The sequence below is a fragment of the Anolis carolinensis genome, chromosome 6 (assembly GCF_035594765.1).
Source record: "Anolis carolinensis isolate JA03-04 chromosome 6, rAnoCar3.1.pri, whole genome shotgun sequence".
Lineage (NCBI taxonomy): Eukaryota > Metazoa > Chordata > Lepidosauria > Squamata > Dactyloidae > Anolis > Anolis carolinensis.
The window spans coordinates 59,897,263-59,915,974 of NC_085846.1; the positions used below are offsets into that span (position 1 = coordinate 59,897,263).

General features: G+C 39.5%; 1 protein-coding gene across 1 annotated transcript in view; it reads right to left on the minus strand.

Annotated features, from left to right (window-relative positions):
- itga9 (integrin subunit alpha 9) overlaps positions 1-18,712 on the minus strand; it is a 404,663-nt gene that overhangs the window by 67,399 nt on the left and 318,552 nt on the right. Inside the window, exon 23 of the mRNA XM_008112818.3 lies at positions 14,666-14,773. Coding sequence (XP_008111025.1) covers positions 14,666-14,773 — 108 coding nt within the window. The remainder of the gene's footprint in view (positions 1-14,665; positions 14,774-18,712) is intronic.

The window sequence follows — 18,712 nt, forward strand, 5'->3', positions numbered from 1 at the left end:
CAGGGCAAAGTCCACGAATTAAAAACAGATCAATACAGGATTCTTAATATAATAGCCACACTACAGAAACATGACCAGATAGTCCAGAAACCCTGGCAGATTCTTACCATTTGTGATTCCTGCATCTCTTAATAATGCCTCATCTACTATTACAATTCCATAACCATCCCAGGACTCGTTCTTTTTATATCTTGAATTTTCATATGCTACAGATTCATAAAACTCTTTTGGCTGCTAACACTGCTAAGCAAACTGATGTATTTGAGAAGTCCTGAATGACAAATGATCACTATTGGTGAAACACCCTTCTGAAATGAATAGAGATGAACTGACTCAAAGCCAGATATGTTATCTATGAGCTCCAGGGTATGCTGACTTCAGTGACATGTCAAACATTTTATTTTGCAATTATTTTCAGAGTAGGTCTTCTTTTTCTGCTGGGATGTTATTTTTAAAACATATAACCTGATGTGCTCAGAGTACATTTTTACAACCTGAGCAATTTCTAACACCTGTCCTTTCCTTTCTGTAGTAGTTCCAAATTTGTTCAAGAGCACACTATACTGAGTAAATGCCATCAGAAACTTCTCTAAGTGGGGGAGCCTGATTGTTCTCCTGGAGATACTCACAACTTAAAACAAATGGATGAGGAATACTACCCACATGGCAAGATTTTGCAAAAGAACAGATGTGCCAGTGATCTTGCATACTTGCCTTGCGCTGTTTCCTGTCAAATGCACAGAGCATTCTTGTGAATTAGGGCCATAGGCTTATGGCAGGATGCACATGTTGTTGGCAGAAGAGCCTATATTTAGTCTTTAGTATATCCACACAAGTAAGGGGAAAGTGTATCTAAAACCTTGGGTACATACTATGCTAAGATATATGGGAAAGAGTCTTATGTAGGTTCTTCCTTGTTTCTTATTGCACAGTCAAAGCATCAAGACTTTTTACTTATCAGAAACGATGTTATTTGAAATCCTTTACCTCTGAAATTACCACCTCATCAGATGGGCAAAATTGCCCGTCCTATGACACTTTAACCTCGCTTGAGGCATGGAGCCCACTGGATCCCATCATACAATGACGATCTACTTCCAGCGGGGCTCCGTGCCTCAAGTGAAGTCAAAATATCATAAGAGGCAGCACCAGTAACACAGAAAATTCCCTTATTGCATAGGAAACAACAGGGGAGGTTGGGAGGCAATGTTCCTGGCCCCCTAGGCCCAGTGGGATAAGGTGAGGGGCAAGGTGGGCAATAATAATAATAATAATAATAATAATAATAATAATAAACTTTATTTATACCCCGCCACCATCTCCCCAACGGGGACTCGGGGCGGCTTACGTGGGGCCATGCCTAGAACAATACAATATAACAAAATATAATAGAACAACAAATCATAACACATTAAACAACACAATAAAAGAAAATATACACTACATTAAACAAGATCAAAAGAACAATAAAACCAAGGGCGGGCCACATGAACACTAGGTTAAAACTCGGGGTGAGAAAGGAAGTAGGAGTAAAAACCACAGAGGACAGGGTCATAAAGTGGCGGTGCAATCTGGAGGACATATTGAAGGAGAGCAGCAAAAGGGATATATGTAGTGATTACTCTCCAAAAGCACAATGGAAGAGCCATGTTTTCAGGTCTTTCTTAAAGGCTGCTAGTGTGGGGGCTTGCCTAATCTCACCAGGCAGTGAGTTCCACAATTGGGGGGCCACAGCAGAGAAGGCCCTCTCCCTTGTTCCCACAAGGCGGGCCTGAGATATCGGCAGTGGCGACAGGAGAGCCTCCCCTGACGATCGAAGGGATCGGGCGGGTTTATGATAGGAGATACGGTCATGAAGGTAGGTGGGTCCCAAACCGTTTAGGGCTTTATAGGTGATGGTCTGCACCTTGAATTGGGACCGGAAAATAAACGGCAGCCAATGGAGCTCCTTGAACAAGGGAGTGGATCTCTCCCTGTAACTCGCCCCAGTTATTAGTGTGGTAGCCGAACGCTGGACCAATTGTAATTTCCGGGCCGTCTTCAAGGGAAGCCCTACGTAGAGCGCATTACAGTAGTCCAGTCTAGAGGTAACAAAGGCATGGACCACCGTGGTCAAGTGTGCCCCTCATTGCCTCAAGGCAATGGGTTCTCCATGCCCTCCACCAGGCCCCGCCAAATTTGCCATGATCCATGGCAAATCCACCCTTAATGTGATGAGGTCCTAACTTACAATCCTCACAGTAGTTAGGCTATTGTGTGTTTCCCCATAACAATGATTTATTATTGTGAGCTATCCCAATTGTAATGTATTGGTTTGAAAACTCAATTAAAGTTGCAAAAGGTCTATTCCTGGCTTGCTGTTTTGAAATATAGTTAGCTTTGCACATTTGCAAGTTCAGCATTCATGGGCATAGATATTCATGGGAGCCTATGCCACATGAGGAAATTGGCAAGTTCTTTGCTGCTTCTCCCCTCTCCCCATGTCTCTGTGCGGAGGGGGAAGCAGCAAAGAGCCTGCCAACTACCCAACTGGAATAAATTTCACTTTTTCAGACTTTATTTAAGGTTGTGGGCAAGCAGATTGTCAAGGTGTGGGTATTGAAGTTGTCAAAATTTATCACTGTTTCAGTATAAGCATACACAAGCATACATTTGTCCTTGTAGTAATTCATTCCCTATGACCATACTGCTTTTCCTACAAATAATCCTATGGCTTTCTTGACTTCTCCTCTGAAGAGATACCAGAACCATTGTCTAGCTTCACTCCTTCCTTGATCTATTTATTTCTAGAAAGATTCAAAATGAATTCCATGTTGGCATACCAATGCTAAGTGGATTCAAGGAAAAGATAAGATGCATGGAGTGCCTAACATTATAAACATTCTCTGAAAGTGGTGGAGACTTTTAAAGACCTTCCATTTGTTTATGAAAACCTGCTGTAATAGATCAATAGCAAAGGATGGTTTATACTCACATTAAGCCTATACAAACTGGCACAACATCTAAGATTAGGCATAATTAGCACTGTTTGGCATGAACAACAAAGGCATTTAAGTCTTTGTGAACAGGAATGACGGGCAGTATCGAATATATCAACAGGGAAAAGAAACATTTGTGTTATTTTATTTTAGTGCTCCCAAACAGTCCAAACCTACAGCTTAACACCACCATAGATGGCATCTGAAAGGAACGTTTACGTGTAACATTCCCATTCTTAAGTGCTCAACAGCTGAAATCTAAGACAGTGCTTACATTCTGCCTTTCTCTGGTGGCAAAGAAGGACAATTTATGCATTATAAGGATGCTGCTGTGACTTGATATGGCAAAGTCTCATGTAGAACTGCTATAAACAGCTGTTACAAGATATCAGGAGAGCTGGTTAACACAAAGGTGAATACAGCTCACCCACCATGGCTTAAGGATTGGGGGTGGGTTTGAATACCTCTCCTGTTTTTGCTGCATGACTAGAACTGTAAATACCTGGTTGGTGAGTGAGTGGTTTTCAAGCCCTTTCAAGCTTGCAAAATATATTCCAGTTATTTGTGGATTGCAGATTGTTTATAGAGTTTGGTGTTCAATTAGATCCTCCAGAACTCTTTCATTTTTATTTTAAAACCCAAGAGTTGTGTATATCTGCCAAGTTTCACCCCACCTCATTAATTGTGTCATTGGGTTGGTGTCACCTGTTGTGGTAACTCATGGTGTCATCTCTATGAACCACGTCCTATAGCAGGTCAGACCACAATATTGTAATTGAAATACAAGAAATTTTGACAAAATCATCACTAAAAAAATAGTACTAAAGAAAACAACAACACATGTTTGCAGTGCATGTACATGATTTCAGGCATCATTGCAACTGGGTAAGCTTTGACCAGAATGCACATGTACCAGAAGTTTCACACAGTAAATCAGCGTAGGTGTTGTCGCAGGCTTTCATGGCCAGGATCACAGGGTTGTTGTATGTTTTCCAGGCTGTATGGCCATGTTCTAGAAGTATTCTTTTGTGACATTTCGCCCACATCTATGGCAGGCATCCTCAGAGGTTGTGATGTATGGAGAAACTAAGCAAGGAAGGTTAATATATATCTGTGGAAAGTCCAGGGTGAGAGAAGAACTCTTTGTCAGTTGGAGGTCAGTGTGAATGTTGTAGTAAATCACCTTAATTAGCATTGAATAGCTTCATCTCCTGGCTTATTCCTGTCTGGGGGCATCCTTTGTTCAGAGTCATTAGCTAAAAATGAACAAAATCTGGCTACCAGTATTAAAAAATTCAAAAATCAGAACAGTAAATAAGAAGCAACACTCTGAAAACAGAGGAGTTCCAGACATGGGAACCAGGGGAAAAATGGGAGTTAGAAAGAAAATTTAAAGAAAAAGGAATGATGAAATTAAAGGATTGGGAATCAAAAATGAAAAATCTAGGGGAGATAAGTAATCAACTCCCAGGGAGTGTTGAGTGGTATAAAGTTCTACATTTGGAAAGATGGGCAGGGGAAATAAGAAAGAAATATAAGGGAGATAGAGCCCCAGTGGCGAAGTGCGTTAAAGCACTGAGCTGGAGACCGAAAGGTCCCAGGTTCAATCCCCGGAAGCGGCGTGAGCGGCCACTGTTAGCTCCAGCTCCTGCCAACATAGCAGTTTGAAACCATGCCAATGTGAGTAGATCAATAGGTACCGCTCCAGCAGGAAGGTAACGGCGCTCCATGCAGTCATGCCGGCCACATGACCTTGGAGGTGTCTATGGACAACGCCATCTCGGATCTATGTGTATATGGGCATTGAATATTTGCCCTATATGTATATAATGTGATCCGCCCTGAGTCCCCTTCGGGGTGAGAAGGGCGGACAATAAATACTGTAAATAAATAAATAAAATAAATAAAATTGATAAGAAATATTCTAAGCAGTGCTGGAGGGACTGTCAGGAAATCGGTACATATATACATATGTGGTGGTCCTGTAAATATGTTCAAAAATTTTGGGAGAATGTTTTTAAAGAAATAAAGGGAATCACCAAAACAGAAATAATAGGAACGCCTGAAATAGCACTGTTGTCCTTTATTGATAATATTCAAATATCAAAAGAGTTAAAGGAACTAATCACCAACTTGGTAACAGCAGCAAGATTGTTAATAGCCAAAAAATGGAAAGGAGGAGGGAGTGCCAATTGGAAGAATGGTATAAGGAGATTTGGGATATTGCGATAAATGATAAATTGACATGTAATATTAAAATTAAAAGAGGGTTATTAAAAAAGGATGATTTTGGGAAAATATGGGGAAAATTTATAGAATTTGTATATGTAGAAGGTAAGGGGGGAAACCTGTAAAAGAAACAATGAAATTTTGGAAATAAACATTGTAATTGGTTGGTCTGGGATAGTACTAGGTGAAGGGTCACAAAAGGTAAATAATATGAGTATGTAATATAGTTAAGAGAGTGAAAATACTATAGGAGCTATGATATACATAACTCTGTATTGCAAATTTGTTAAAGAATGTATAAGTTTTAAGTACTGAATATGTAAAATTCACAATTTTTCAATAATTTAAATAAAAAAACTGGAAAAAAGTGAGGTGCACATTAGATTCAATGGTGCATTAGAACTGCGCACATAATCCGCCTGTGCACCTCCATCAAGCCGGGTCTGGCAAATCTGACAACCTTGGCCTGATGGACGGGTACGGCATCTTAACTGGCCTCATTCACAAGACCTTCAAGGCCTCTCCCTCAATTTTCAAGACCCCATGAATGAAGCTTTAGCTTTGGAAGCTACCACCCGTCCACCCGTTGGGAAGTTTGCCAGCCTCGGTTTGATGAAACAATACGAATTCCCCTTGCCTATCAGCCATCCTGAGGCAGGCAGAAGAACATCAACAGGCAAAAAGAAGCCATGCATTACATTAAACAACTTTTTTTTTTTTGCAATGTGGTGCAAATGTTTTTGAAGGTGCTTTAAAACTGAAATCAATGGCACATTATACTCGAGTAAAAATGGGGTTTTTCATAAAGGCTATTTCAAATCATTATTTCTGACACTTGAATAGTGATGCTTGCATTCCAGGATTTTCATTTGGTTTGAAGAAGAAATCATTTATGGAATATTTGCTTTGGATTGTATGTACATTTTTGTACTGTATTGTGACAGACATAAAAAAGATCAGACTTTTTGGGATCTCAGGGTTATTGTATGTTTTCCAGGCTGCATGGCCATGTTCTAGAAGTATTCTCTCCTGACATTTCGCCCACATCTATGGCGGGCATCCTCAGAGGTTGTGAGGATCTGCTGTGGGGTTTTTGTGGAATTTGTTACTAGAATCACAAAACTTAACAAGAGTCTGGGTGCAAAAACACACACATTTACAGTAGTATTAATTAAATCTGGGCCAGGAATCCATCTTTACACACATGCAAAAAACACTAGAGTGTTGTGTGGTTTCCAAGCTGTATGGCCATGTTCTAGCATTTTTTCCTTACGTTTCACCTGCAACTGTGGCTGGCATCTTCAGAGAATCCTCTGAAACCACTCAACACTCCATGTTTTTTTTTTGTCTGTGAAAGTCTTTAACAATGCATTAAAACACTCTTCATTACATTTTTTTAAATTTAAGCCATTGTATTTGGAGGGGTGTCATTTTATAACTTTGACTATTAAAGAATTTAATGAAAGAATCCTTGCTATGTGTTTTTATATTACTTGTCAAGTTATAATATCCCCATTATTGTTAGAAAGTTTTCTGAGGCAAGGAACACTCAAGAGAAGATTTTTCCAGTTTCTCTGAAATACAACCTACAGCACCTTATATTCCTTGGTGGTCTCTTCCAAGTACTAAGCTATCACATATTCTCCTTTATGGGTGAGTTCCATGAAACTGTGTCTATTTTTGATGCATCTCTCTGATCTCAACTGGCTATTAAAAACATTATTTGAAACAGTAGGAAGGTTGACTATTGAATAATAGTTTACTAGAAATATATTTATTTTAAAAAGCAGTAATCAATCATTTTCAACTTCCTTCTCACTGTTGCTGACAAAGTTAATGTTACATCAACAACAGAACCGGGAAACAAATTATCTTACTTTGCTATATCCCTGAGGAAAATTATGCCGTTTTTCTCTTTCACAGAGTCAGAACCTCTCAAAAAAGAATTCCTAGTCAGGAAACTTAAAAAGAGCTCTCATTTGTAGTTGTACCAGCAGATATATCCTACCAAGCCTTCTGTTTCCTTGTTTAACATGATAAAAGGTAATCCATATATTCAGCTTGTTTGACAAGTCTACTTATTGTCCCACTAAACTATTTTTATCCATTTGTTATTAAATTATATTGTTGCACACAGAGTTGGTCCTAAGGTGCCTCTAGCAACAGATGCTGAAATGAAGGAGCAAGTGTTGAAATGAAGGAGCAAGTCATCAGACTGGGCTTACTTTGGTGGCATACATTGGTTCTGTCCTAGTTGATCCACGGAGCCTGCCAGATCCCATCTCATGATGCAAAGGAACTTCTGGTGAGGCTCAGTCAGTCAACTAGTGAGGAACTGGCATATGTCGCCACTGTGGCAACATGGGAGGCTTCCCGTGTTGCACCAGGATGAATTGGGGGAAGCCGCACAGTTTACGCTTTCACCCTTGGGATCGGCTTAAAGGTAAACTGGGTGATGTGGGGCATGGGGCGATGAGTTCCCCATGCCCCCTGACAATGGCTGCCAGATTTGTTATGACACAAGGTGATTTCAGTGGCCCATGTGAAGAGGTCAATATGTCTCATGCACAGAATGCCCTGCCCTCTAAACAATAGGGGAATGGGGTGATCTTGATCTCCAGCTTTAACCATGTCTCAGTATTCCCTCTGCTAGTTAGGACTGGTGGGAGTTGTAGTCTAACAACATGGTTCACCCTGCTACTGGTGCTGGTCCCTAAAGAATTTCCAGTAAAAAAAAAGACTCATTTATAACCAATGGGAGAAAATATGGTGCCAGGCCTAGCATATTGGAGGAAGGTGGACAATTGTTGGTCCCTTGCACGTACTGCTGTGCATTATTTTTCTTAGTAGGAAACATATATGTTTAGTACAGGGGTGAAAATCATAAAGATGTTTTGTTGGACTGTTGCTCTCAGCATTTCTCAACACTGGCTATGCTGGTTAAAGCTGCAACAATGTGTGGCCAGCTGCATGATCTCCACCCCTGGTTTAGTGGTTGTGTAACATAGATCAACAAAATGTTGATTACAGAACTAAATATAAGCAGACAAGTTCATGGACAATGCCTAGCACAGCTCGTAAATCATCAGCAGTAATCAGATCTACCAACCAAAAGGTGGTCAGTTCGAAGTCCGGTTGGGATGAGTACCTGACTGTCAAGCCCTGCTCACCGTTTATCTAATAAGTTTGAAAACAGCTTAAATTATACTATATGCATGAATGGTTCAATTTTACCCTCTGATTTACTTTTAAGCATCATATGCAGAGTGATGTGATACGACAGTATGATCAGTTGTTACAATGGCAATGAGTTTAAAAAGCATTAACCATTGAGTAATGTAATACCAAGCTGTTGCTGTGTGGCTTTTGTCAGAGCCAAATCTTCAAACTTCAAGGGAACAAAATTTAGCAGTGAAAACAAGCTGCCAACCACATGCACACATATATAATATCCATCAGATGAAGACAAGAACTTTATCCAGACCATATCAAAATATATTTCTGTAAATGAAAATGAAAGAATAACAGATCCTGTGTAGCACATCAGCTTTCTAGCTCAGAATTGGTTGGTATTCCACTTTGGTTCAACTTTTAAGACCTGTATATATGTTGAGGTGATATAACTAAAACATTAAGTACACATTTTCCATTTCCCCCCTCAAAAACACAACACATCACAAAGAGAGTTATCTCTCTAGGTAAAGAATGTCCATACATTATCTTTACAATTTCAGTTCTATATACCAGAGTTTCTCAAAGTGTTTTGGATTTCAGTTCTCAGAAATCCCAGCCAGCTTACCAGCTGTTAGGAATTATGGGAGCTGAAGTCCAAAACACCTGGAGGAGCAGAGTTTGAGAAACACTGCTATATAAAGTTGAAATTGTAAAAATAACTTTTGGACTCCCTATACCATGAAACTTTCTGTTGTGAATGCGCCTTTGGAGACTGTGAATGATAGTGGTGGGATCAGGAGAGGAAGGAAAAACCCTCGCGAGGAGGGCTCGTTGGAGGATTTGTTTAGGAAAAGGGTCAGGGAGACTGATAGGGAGTCTTCTGAGGAGGATTCATGTGGGGATCCTGAGGTGGAAATGGATGCTGGGGAACAGGTGTTAATGGAGGAATGGGGCACGGACTGGGCACGGGCACCGGAGATGCTTGGAGACGAATCGGGGCCCATGGATACTGCTGATGCTGGGGAAGCTTGGGTGTCTTCAGAAGCAGATCCCACTTGGTCTGCTTGGAGGAGTGAGAGGGGGTCCACAGGTGTGGATAGAGTTGGGCATGGGCAGGACTCTGATGAGGAATTCGGAACACCTGACCCAAGGGCATTGGCTGTGTGGAGTTCTGATTCAGATTAAGAAGTTGAGACACCTGCTCTTTGGGCGTGGATAGTTTGGAAGCCCAGGGAGACCTGGATATATTGGGGTTGTTTGGCCATTATACCTTGTGTGTGGCAAGGTGTTGCGGGGCGCCATTGGGTTTCCTGTGTGTGTTACTGAAGACTGGACTGGGACTTTGCAACGGATCTGGTGTTCGCCCTCGTTGCTTTGGTTCTCTGTGCCATTTTGTGTTGTGACCTTCTTGGATGACTTCAACCTCTTGGACCTTGGACTGGAACTTGACTCGGCTTTGCTCTTCGCTCTCAATCCGTGGCTTGGTGTCGTTCTCTATTCCATGGCTGTCTGCTGTTGCTGACTACTACCTTCACTCCTGATTCCGATGCTGTCTGCTTATCCCGACTTCGGACCGGCTTGACGACGTTCTCCCACTCTGCTCCTTTAACTCCTGGCTTGGCGTTTGCTTCTGCAGCAACTTGGCGCTGCTGGTTTATCCCGACTTCGGACTGGCTTGACGACGCTTTCCCACTCTGCTCCTTTAACTCTTGGTTTGGTGTATGTTCCAGCAGTGGTTGCTGCGAACTCGCCAGCGTCTCGCTGTTTTGCTGGCTTTGCTGCTCTCAACTGGGAGTTCCCTAGCTCAGTTTGGGCATTTGTTTGTTTTGAACTCCTATTTGTACTTTTGAGTTTTGGGAAAGGTTTGTGGGCTTCAATGCTACTTGCTTTAGTTCATGCCTCCGTTGTTCAGCCCATTGTGAACTTTTGGGTCAAATTCTAGAACTTTAAGTTTAACCCGGATTATATCTCTGGCTAATCCGGATTATTTGCCAGTTCTTGTTTTTTGGGGTTTTACCCGCTTGTTCTACTTAATAACACTGAAAGTTAAGTGTTTTAAGTCTTTTTAGTTTGTTGAGCTATTTTTTGGACTGTTGCTTTAATAAACTCTATTTTGCTCTCTAATTGGCGTCTGACTTTTGACACTTTCACCTCAATGCTGCAGAATTTTATTATTTTCCTTTGGTGGTTTTTGGTCATTGCTTTGTTGTAGTTTAATAATATGGCATCCTGAACATTCTCCTTTTCTCTCACTTGCAGAGCTAGCACCAAATTTGAAAAGAGCCCCATGTCATCTCATGTCTGTCTTCTTAGAGCTTAGAAGTAATATGGCTAAGGAAAGGGAAGTTCCAAGGTTTCTCAAATTCCATGGCAAGAACAGAAACAGGTCAGATTTTTAAAAACATAAAACTAATTGGTAAAATCATCAGAGCATGGGTGAAAAAAAGGCCCTAAGGGACATAGTAGGGCAGCTGGCAGAACACTGAGGCATCACTGTGAGTAGAAGACTAAATATGAGTTAAGCCCTTTTCAGGCTCCAGTCAAGGACAGTTTTTGTACATCCTTTTATGGACTTATGATCAGCACTCACATCTGCATCAAGCCTAGTGAGCCAAATGCTTCAGGAGACCAAAACAGGGTTGATGCTGGTTGCCAATATACCTTCCTTCTTTCTCCATTTATATTCATTTTTTGTAAAGTAAAACTTGCAGTTAATGCCACAATCATTGATTATCATAAACTTTTTCCAAAGCTTAGTCCACTCCACGAAACTCATGCATAGACTTGGATGGATGGTCAGCCAATTCCTTCACAAATAAGTTATAGATTGTAGTTGTTTTATTACAGACTGGCCTGACACAGATATCACAGTGACAATAAGACTCCCAAATGGCTTCTGGTGTATGGCAAGGGACATGTGACAAGTGGGCAACTGTATTTTATATCATACTATCTATTGCAATTGATAGAAACAGTAACTACAGAGGTGCTATATTTTAAACAATATAGAAAATAATGTGATAGCAATATCAACATAACTTCTGCTTCAATACCAAATTGCAATTAAAGATTATCTTACCGGTATTTACAGATATATTTGATAAACCCTAAGGAGAGTTTTCCAAGGCACAAAAATATTTCCAGCTGTTACGGAGCAAAAGGTCAGGCCATTTCAGAGAAACAAAATCTGTCTGATGGGAACTCTTTCAGCTCTCAGCCTATGACCCAGCCATAATCTACCTCCTATTTTGAAAACTCTTAAAATCATCAGGGGTTTTGGAAGTAAGAACAACTTTAAAACAAATATTCTTTGACCGCCTCAATCCCTTTGAGGATAGAATATACTTCCTTTGTCCCACATGCATCTTTATCTTTTCCATGAGATATTTCAGAAGAGAGGCTAATACCCAGAGATACTGACTTATCAAGTGGAGCAGGAATGAATCCTAAAGCCAGAGCTTGGAAAAGTTCGTAAATTCCAGAATCTCCAGAAGTAGTACTAGAGCTAGTGAATTCTACTTTTCTCTATTTTTCCAAGCTCTGCCAACAATCATGGAACAAGAGAATGGACATTTATAAAGATAAATGGTTCAGCTTCTGCTCTTTCCATGTGAACTAGATCGTCTTATATGCTTTCAGTGCTGCATAAAAGAGTAGCACAGCAACAGCTTAAGCAACACAAGGGTGGCATGCTTACCATGTCTGAGATACACAAACCTTCAGCATTAATTGATTGTGCAGAAAGTGGTTTTGAAAACTGGGTGTGTGGATGTTTGCTTTTTAAGTTTTAAATGGGTTTTAAATGGAGTTAAACTGATGTTTACATTAACTTTAAATTTTTTTTGGAATTTTAATTATCTTTTTAATGATTTTAAAATGTTTTGTATTATACCGTGTTCCCTTGCTAATTCCTGGTTCAGGTTCCGCGGATTCGCTGTATTGTGGATTTTTCCATCCGGCCCAAAAGGGCCCAGTGTGAGTCACATGACCCGGCCCATGCTTCCTCCTCAGCCGCCTGCAGGCAGTGCCAGTAGGCCCTGCCTGCACCTCATCGCCCCAGGAACAACAAGGAAGACAGAACAGTATGTTTAAAGAGGAAAAGAGGGAGGGAGGCTATATTTATTGAAATAAATATAGTGCCGCTATATTGCGGTTTTCCACTTTTCATGGGCAGGCCTGGAACCTAACCCCCGCAAAAAGTGAGGGGACACTGTACACTGTTTTAGTTGTATTTTGTTTTAACATATAGTGCACCCTCCCTTGAATTGGAAAGGTGTGGTATAATACAGTGTAACAGAACATAAAATCTGCTTCTCTGTATTTTTTTTTAAAAAAAAAAACAGTGCTATACTAGGAATTGTAAGGGACTAAAATTACCAAGTCATTCAGTCACAGTATAGAAAAGCTTAGTCACTGTAGTAGAAATACATTTTAAAAAACAAAAACATAATTCCTTATTATTATTATTATTATTATTATTATTATTATTATTATTATTATTATTATTATTAATTTAATATGGCTAATAGGCTTGTGCATTCAGGTGAATCATTATCCATTTATGCTTGCCAGAACCTGAAGCCCCCCATATCCATTTTCCAATGCCTCCTGAAAATGGGTGCACAGACAAATGGGAGTTTCTGTTACACATCTGAAAGAAACAGTTCTTTTAGGCCATTGGCAGCAATGGAATTAAGAAAGCACCATATCCTGCCCATTATTGTGGGGGGGTTCCCACAGGCTGCCCTTCTCTATCCTTCATTAAGACTTGGATTTTAAAAAACATCAGAGTTGCCATTTTTTCTGAATCCTTTCCCTTTGTAGAGGAAGAGACCAGGTTTAATGCTTCTTAAAGCTGTTCTACTCTAGAGGAGAGGCAGGATGTGGCTTGGCTTTAAGGCTCCTGTGGCTCTGGTTCCATCTCCCCAAGAGAGAGGCTGAGGGAGGGAGGGGGGAGCTCCTTAGCTGCGCTTAGCCTTGCACCCCCCCCCCGCCTTCCACTGACACAAACTAGAAGCCTGACTGTTGTTGCTGCTAAAGTTTTCCATGTTGGTGGTGGTGAAGGAAGAGACCAGACCTGGGAGGATTTAAGATACCATTCTTTCTGGGATTGTTTGTTCTTATGTTCTTCATTAAGACCTAGAATAAAAGCATCAGAGTTAAGATACCACTCTTTCTGGATTCTTTATCTTTTGTTTGTAGAGGAGATTGGGTTTACTGTTTCTTAAAGCTGTTTCTACTTTAGAGGAGAGGCAGGCACACTTTAGAGGAGAGGCAGGCACTACTCTAGAAAGTAGAATCACTGGGATCACTATTATTAATAACTAATATCATTTAGAAGTATTTTCTGAAGGAGAGGAAGGGAAGGAGAAAAAAAGGTAAAGGGGTGACTCTCCATCTCCAAGCCCCCAAGCACACGCATGCACCATACCAACTGTCCCTCAGTCCCCAACTCCCAGTCAATATATTTCTAGCTTGCAGAACGTACTCTGATGCGATGTCCAAACTTTGCATTCAAAAGAAGTCACATTGCAGAGATGTCGGTGTTTTGGATTTTTTTAAAAAGAACAAGCTTGAGCCTATAATGAAGAGCAAATTATCCAAGAAGATCCTCAACTTGATACTCTGTATCCTAAATTATAGAGTTGGAAGACCCCACAAGGGCCATCCAGTTGTACTCCCTACCATGCATGAATACGCAACCAAAACACTTTAACAGATGGCCATTCAGTCTTTGTTTAAAACTGGCCAAACATTCACTATGTGTGGTAAGAACTGACCTCTATATAATCTTTGTCTTACCCTCAATCATACACTTACACATTTGTTGTGCAGATATTATTTTAGCCAATGTGAGCCAATGAAAAGAGAACTCCCATGTATTAGTCACTGATTATCTGAATGCGTCAGTGGGGAAAAAATAACACTGCATTATAGCACAGACAAACCATGATAGATGATAGCTGGGGTTAAAGTTTTTAAAAACAGTTGGCACATTAAAGGAGACAAGCTGGGCCAATGTCTTTCAGAGAACCAGGAGAGGAAAATATCGGGCAGTAAAGGAAAATATCGGGCAGTAATGGATTCATAATTGAATAGGTACCTTATCAGGCAGAATCAGGCACGATTCCCACAGATAAATGAGATCAAAGCCAAATTTTACACTCTCAAACTACCATGCAGTGATTCATAGCTTCATTCCTTGAAATGGCAAGCCTGTGGAACACACTTTCACTTTGCTGCACACGTTCTTTTAAGAGCAGCTTTCAGCATATTGTACTCACCATTATCTGCCGAATATGAAACATTTCAGCTCCAGTAGCCGAGAGACGGTTAGGAAATGAAATGTCGACAAAAGATCCAGGAAGTGTGCTTGGGCCAGCATTGTACACCTTAAGAAAAGGAGAAGTAAACGTGAAGACACACATTCAAATTTCAGAAAATGTGTTATCAGGAAGGCTGTAAATGGCTTTCATGAACTCTAAATGGCACAAAACTTTCACTGGGAACAACTGTAGGCCTCTTCTTAATTAGTCCTAACATGGGTACAAATTTTGCCAACAAACCAAAAACATGGCTTTAACTTCTGACAGTGTTGTTACTGTAAGTTCAATTTATGCAATTCTATATTTATTTATTTTTAGTAAATGTTTTTGTAGTCAATGTTTTCAATACATTGTGATGGTTTGGTGCTAAATTCGTAAATGCAGTAATTACTACATAACGTTACATGCATTGAACTGCTTTTTCTGCCGATTTGTTGTAAAACATGATATTTTGGTGCATAATTTGAAAAATTATAACATACTTTGACGTTTAATAGACTTTTCCTTAATCCCTCCTTATTATCCAACATTTTCACTTATCCAACATTCTGCCAGCCTGTTTATGTTGGATAAGCGAGACTCTACTGTGGGTCCATTGAATCATATGATATGAATCATTAAGCCGAAGGAAGGGCGTCAGAAGACAATTTTATGAGTTGAATTTTGAACCAAGGTCATCATATGCCTGAACATACTAAGATGGAAAAAGTGCCATAGATTTTATAATGTGTGTACACAGAGGAAATTAAAATATATGGCATCTGTAGATGTTTTTTACCTCCCTTCAACAATTAAGGTGGACTGTTTTTTGATACAGCTCCACCTGGAAGATTGAAGAATGTTTGATAACTAATGAAGATTTGTAAATGAATTGAGATGGACAAATTGTTTAGGTTGATAGAGAAGACAATATTTGTCTGTTTTAAGAGAGACTTGAGATTTACTGAATGTTCCAATAATTGGGGGGGGGGGGCATTACTTGTGGATGTGTGACTGCATAATATTTCGTAAAAGGAATAGACTAGTTAGGATTAAAAAACAAAAGAATGAAAGTGATAGATCTCTAGAACAAGACTAACTTTATGTTTTTTTTGTTAGTCTTGTTTTAGCTTAAATATTGTGTGTATGCCTGTGTGTTGGTGTGCTTTATTTTTTGTTTATATGGGTTTTTTGTGGTGTCAGGTGTAAAAAAATGTGGTACTAATTACAAATAAAATTAGTGGGGTGTTTTTTTAAAATGTATAAGTATAATGTATCTGCTCTGCTGTAGTTGTATTATAGTTTTTCTTTTCTATCAATAAGAATTAATAGCAAAAAACCCAATTAAAGTTCATTTTTTAGATGTACAGAATTAGAACACAGACATTAGAACTGGAATTTAGCTAGGCTGCCTCTAACTCATTAGAATCAACTCAGCTAATGAAAATAGATGGAAAGAGTTTGATTGAATGATTTAGTTTGGATCCTGTACTTAATGGTCTTTGCGAGTTTGCATTTGTGTGTATTTTTATATGGCAATCTATACTACTTTACTTTCTGTGCATTTGGGAGCTCCTCTATCAATCCTCTTGCATGGAGGCCTGGGCATTTGTTTTGAAGTCTTTCTTTGAATGGACCATTGCTTCATAGTAAGCCTGTGGAACAGAACCTCTCATTTCGAGAACACTTAGCCTTACAGTTAATTCAGCCTCGCATGCCTATACATAGAATGCATTTGCCTAAACATTTACATGCTGAAAAATAAACAGTTTCAATTAGACACGGCTAGCAATGTTTAGAATTTAGTCTCGGAATATGCCGTGGTCTATACATGGCGCTATTCAGAATCCAACTGACTCAAAATATCCAAACATCTAGATTTCATTCTCCAAACATTGGTCATGTTTTGAAGAATGTATGAATGATAAAGAGAAGTGGTTCACTATGCCAAACTCTTACAAACTCCCAGAGGTACTTAAAAGGGGGAAAGAATCCAGCTACAACTATAATAAACTCTAACTACTTCATAAAGTGCAAGCATAATAAAACAAACTAGAAAACAAATGATCTAGCAATTATATTGTGAAGAGCTAATGATTTGGAAGAAGGGTTGAAGCTCCACTATAAAGAAAATGAAAGAGATTAAAAGAATATCACCCACCCGGTCTATCATTTGTTTCAATATACTTTTCAGTGTTTCTAATTTTTTGAACCAGGTGCCTTTTGCTCAATATCAACTTTTATTCTTCAAAGTAAAACTGATTTACTTCTACAATATATCACTTCTCAGAGACATTTGAACACGCCTATGACAAAATGCAGATTTACCTAATTTTTATGACTGAAAATGTTGGTGATTTGAAATTTAGAAAACAAAACAAGATCAGTATTCATACAAGCTATATCCCATAAATGCAGTCCTGACCACACTTTTAGAACTCCTCAGTTAGTTGCTGTGAACCATTATCTTCCATGTGCTATTAATTAGTCACAAAATAACATGTTTGGGAGAAAATACATATTTTAAAAAAAAATAAACACTTATTGAAATGCTACAAAACCCATTCACTGAGCAATCTATCATTCTGGAGTTCCATCTAGTGGCCAGAAAGACTTTCACAATGTATGGATTCAGGAATAGTACAGATGAGAAACCGGTGGAGAGAATTACATTCTTTTAAAATGCCATTGTGAATATTTATATGCACACATAAGCCTCTTCTACACTGCCATATAAAAATCCAGAATATCGGCCTCAAACTGGATTAATTGGCAGTGTAGAATGGGCCTTTGATTTCTTTGCTTTAAATCAATGCAATTTAAAAGTATCCAGCTTTGGGCAAACCATGTCCTCCCCAAAGTTAAATGAGAAACAGTGCAAACTACACTGAGTTCAATGCAGCATACGTATGCCTAGGATTACAGCCTAACAGCGAATGTTTGAATGGCAAATAGCTAAAAGAAAGGATAGATGACACTGCAAACAACTAATGGCAGTTGTATGAACTAAGGGACTGAGAACTGAGACTAGTCTATTCCAGATTCTGAGTCTTGTTTCTAAGGATCATACATTCACGACATGCACACTTATTTTGTTTTATAAGCATGAAGTAGGCTGTGCTGCAAGAGAATGGTAGATCAAATGCCATCCAGTGTCTCAAGTGTCGGACTGGTGATTTGAAAACTCTGCTTCTCCGTCCTAGACTATCACCCTAACCATAACTCCATTTTGGCCACATAGTTTGTTCTGGCAGGAACTGAATGAATATATTGATGTATTGCTGATATAAATTGCTGCATGAGCCAAAGTATAGTGGGCTGAGGATTTTATTTCTTTTTTGTATTTGTTCTGCCAAGTCACACTTTGCCCTGAGAATTAATTGAAAACGAAAAAATGGATCACCCGGTGGTGAAAGTGGCACCAGGGTAATAATGGTTAAGGAAGACTTAATACTAGAGAAAAAACATGTGCTCAGACTCCAAAGAACACATCTCACATGAGATTTTTTATTACCTTCTCATCACTCTAATGAATATATATTTACTGTACCATGCCATTCCATCTATATATATAAAAGAATGATGGCATCAGGGCAGCGGACAAAACAACAAAACTACAGGCCCCCCAACCTCAAAATTTGACAACACAACCCATCATTCACGGCTCTAGGTTGATACAACAAAAAGAAAAGAAAAATAAAGTCCTTATTACAGGGAGAGGAATAATAGTTTTTATCCAATTGCTGCCAGTTTGAAGGCTAAGCTCCGCCCACTTGGTCTCCTAACAACCTACTCAGCCCAGGGGACAGGCACAGTTAGGCCTCACTTAGGCCTCTTCCACAGATTATCAGATTTGAACTGGATTATATGGCAGTGTAGACTCAAGGCCCTTCCACACAGCTATATAACCCATTTAGAATCTTATATTATCTGCTTTGAACTGGATTATCTTGACTCCACACTGCCATAAAATCCACTTCAGTGTGAATACTAAACATAAAGACAACCATACAACAGACATTCAAT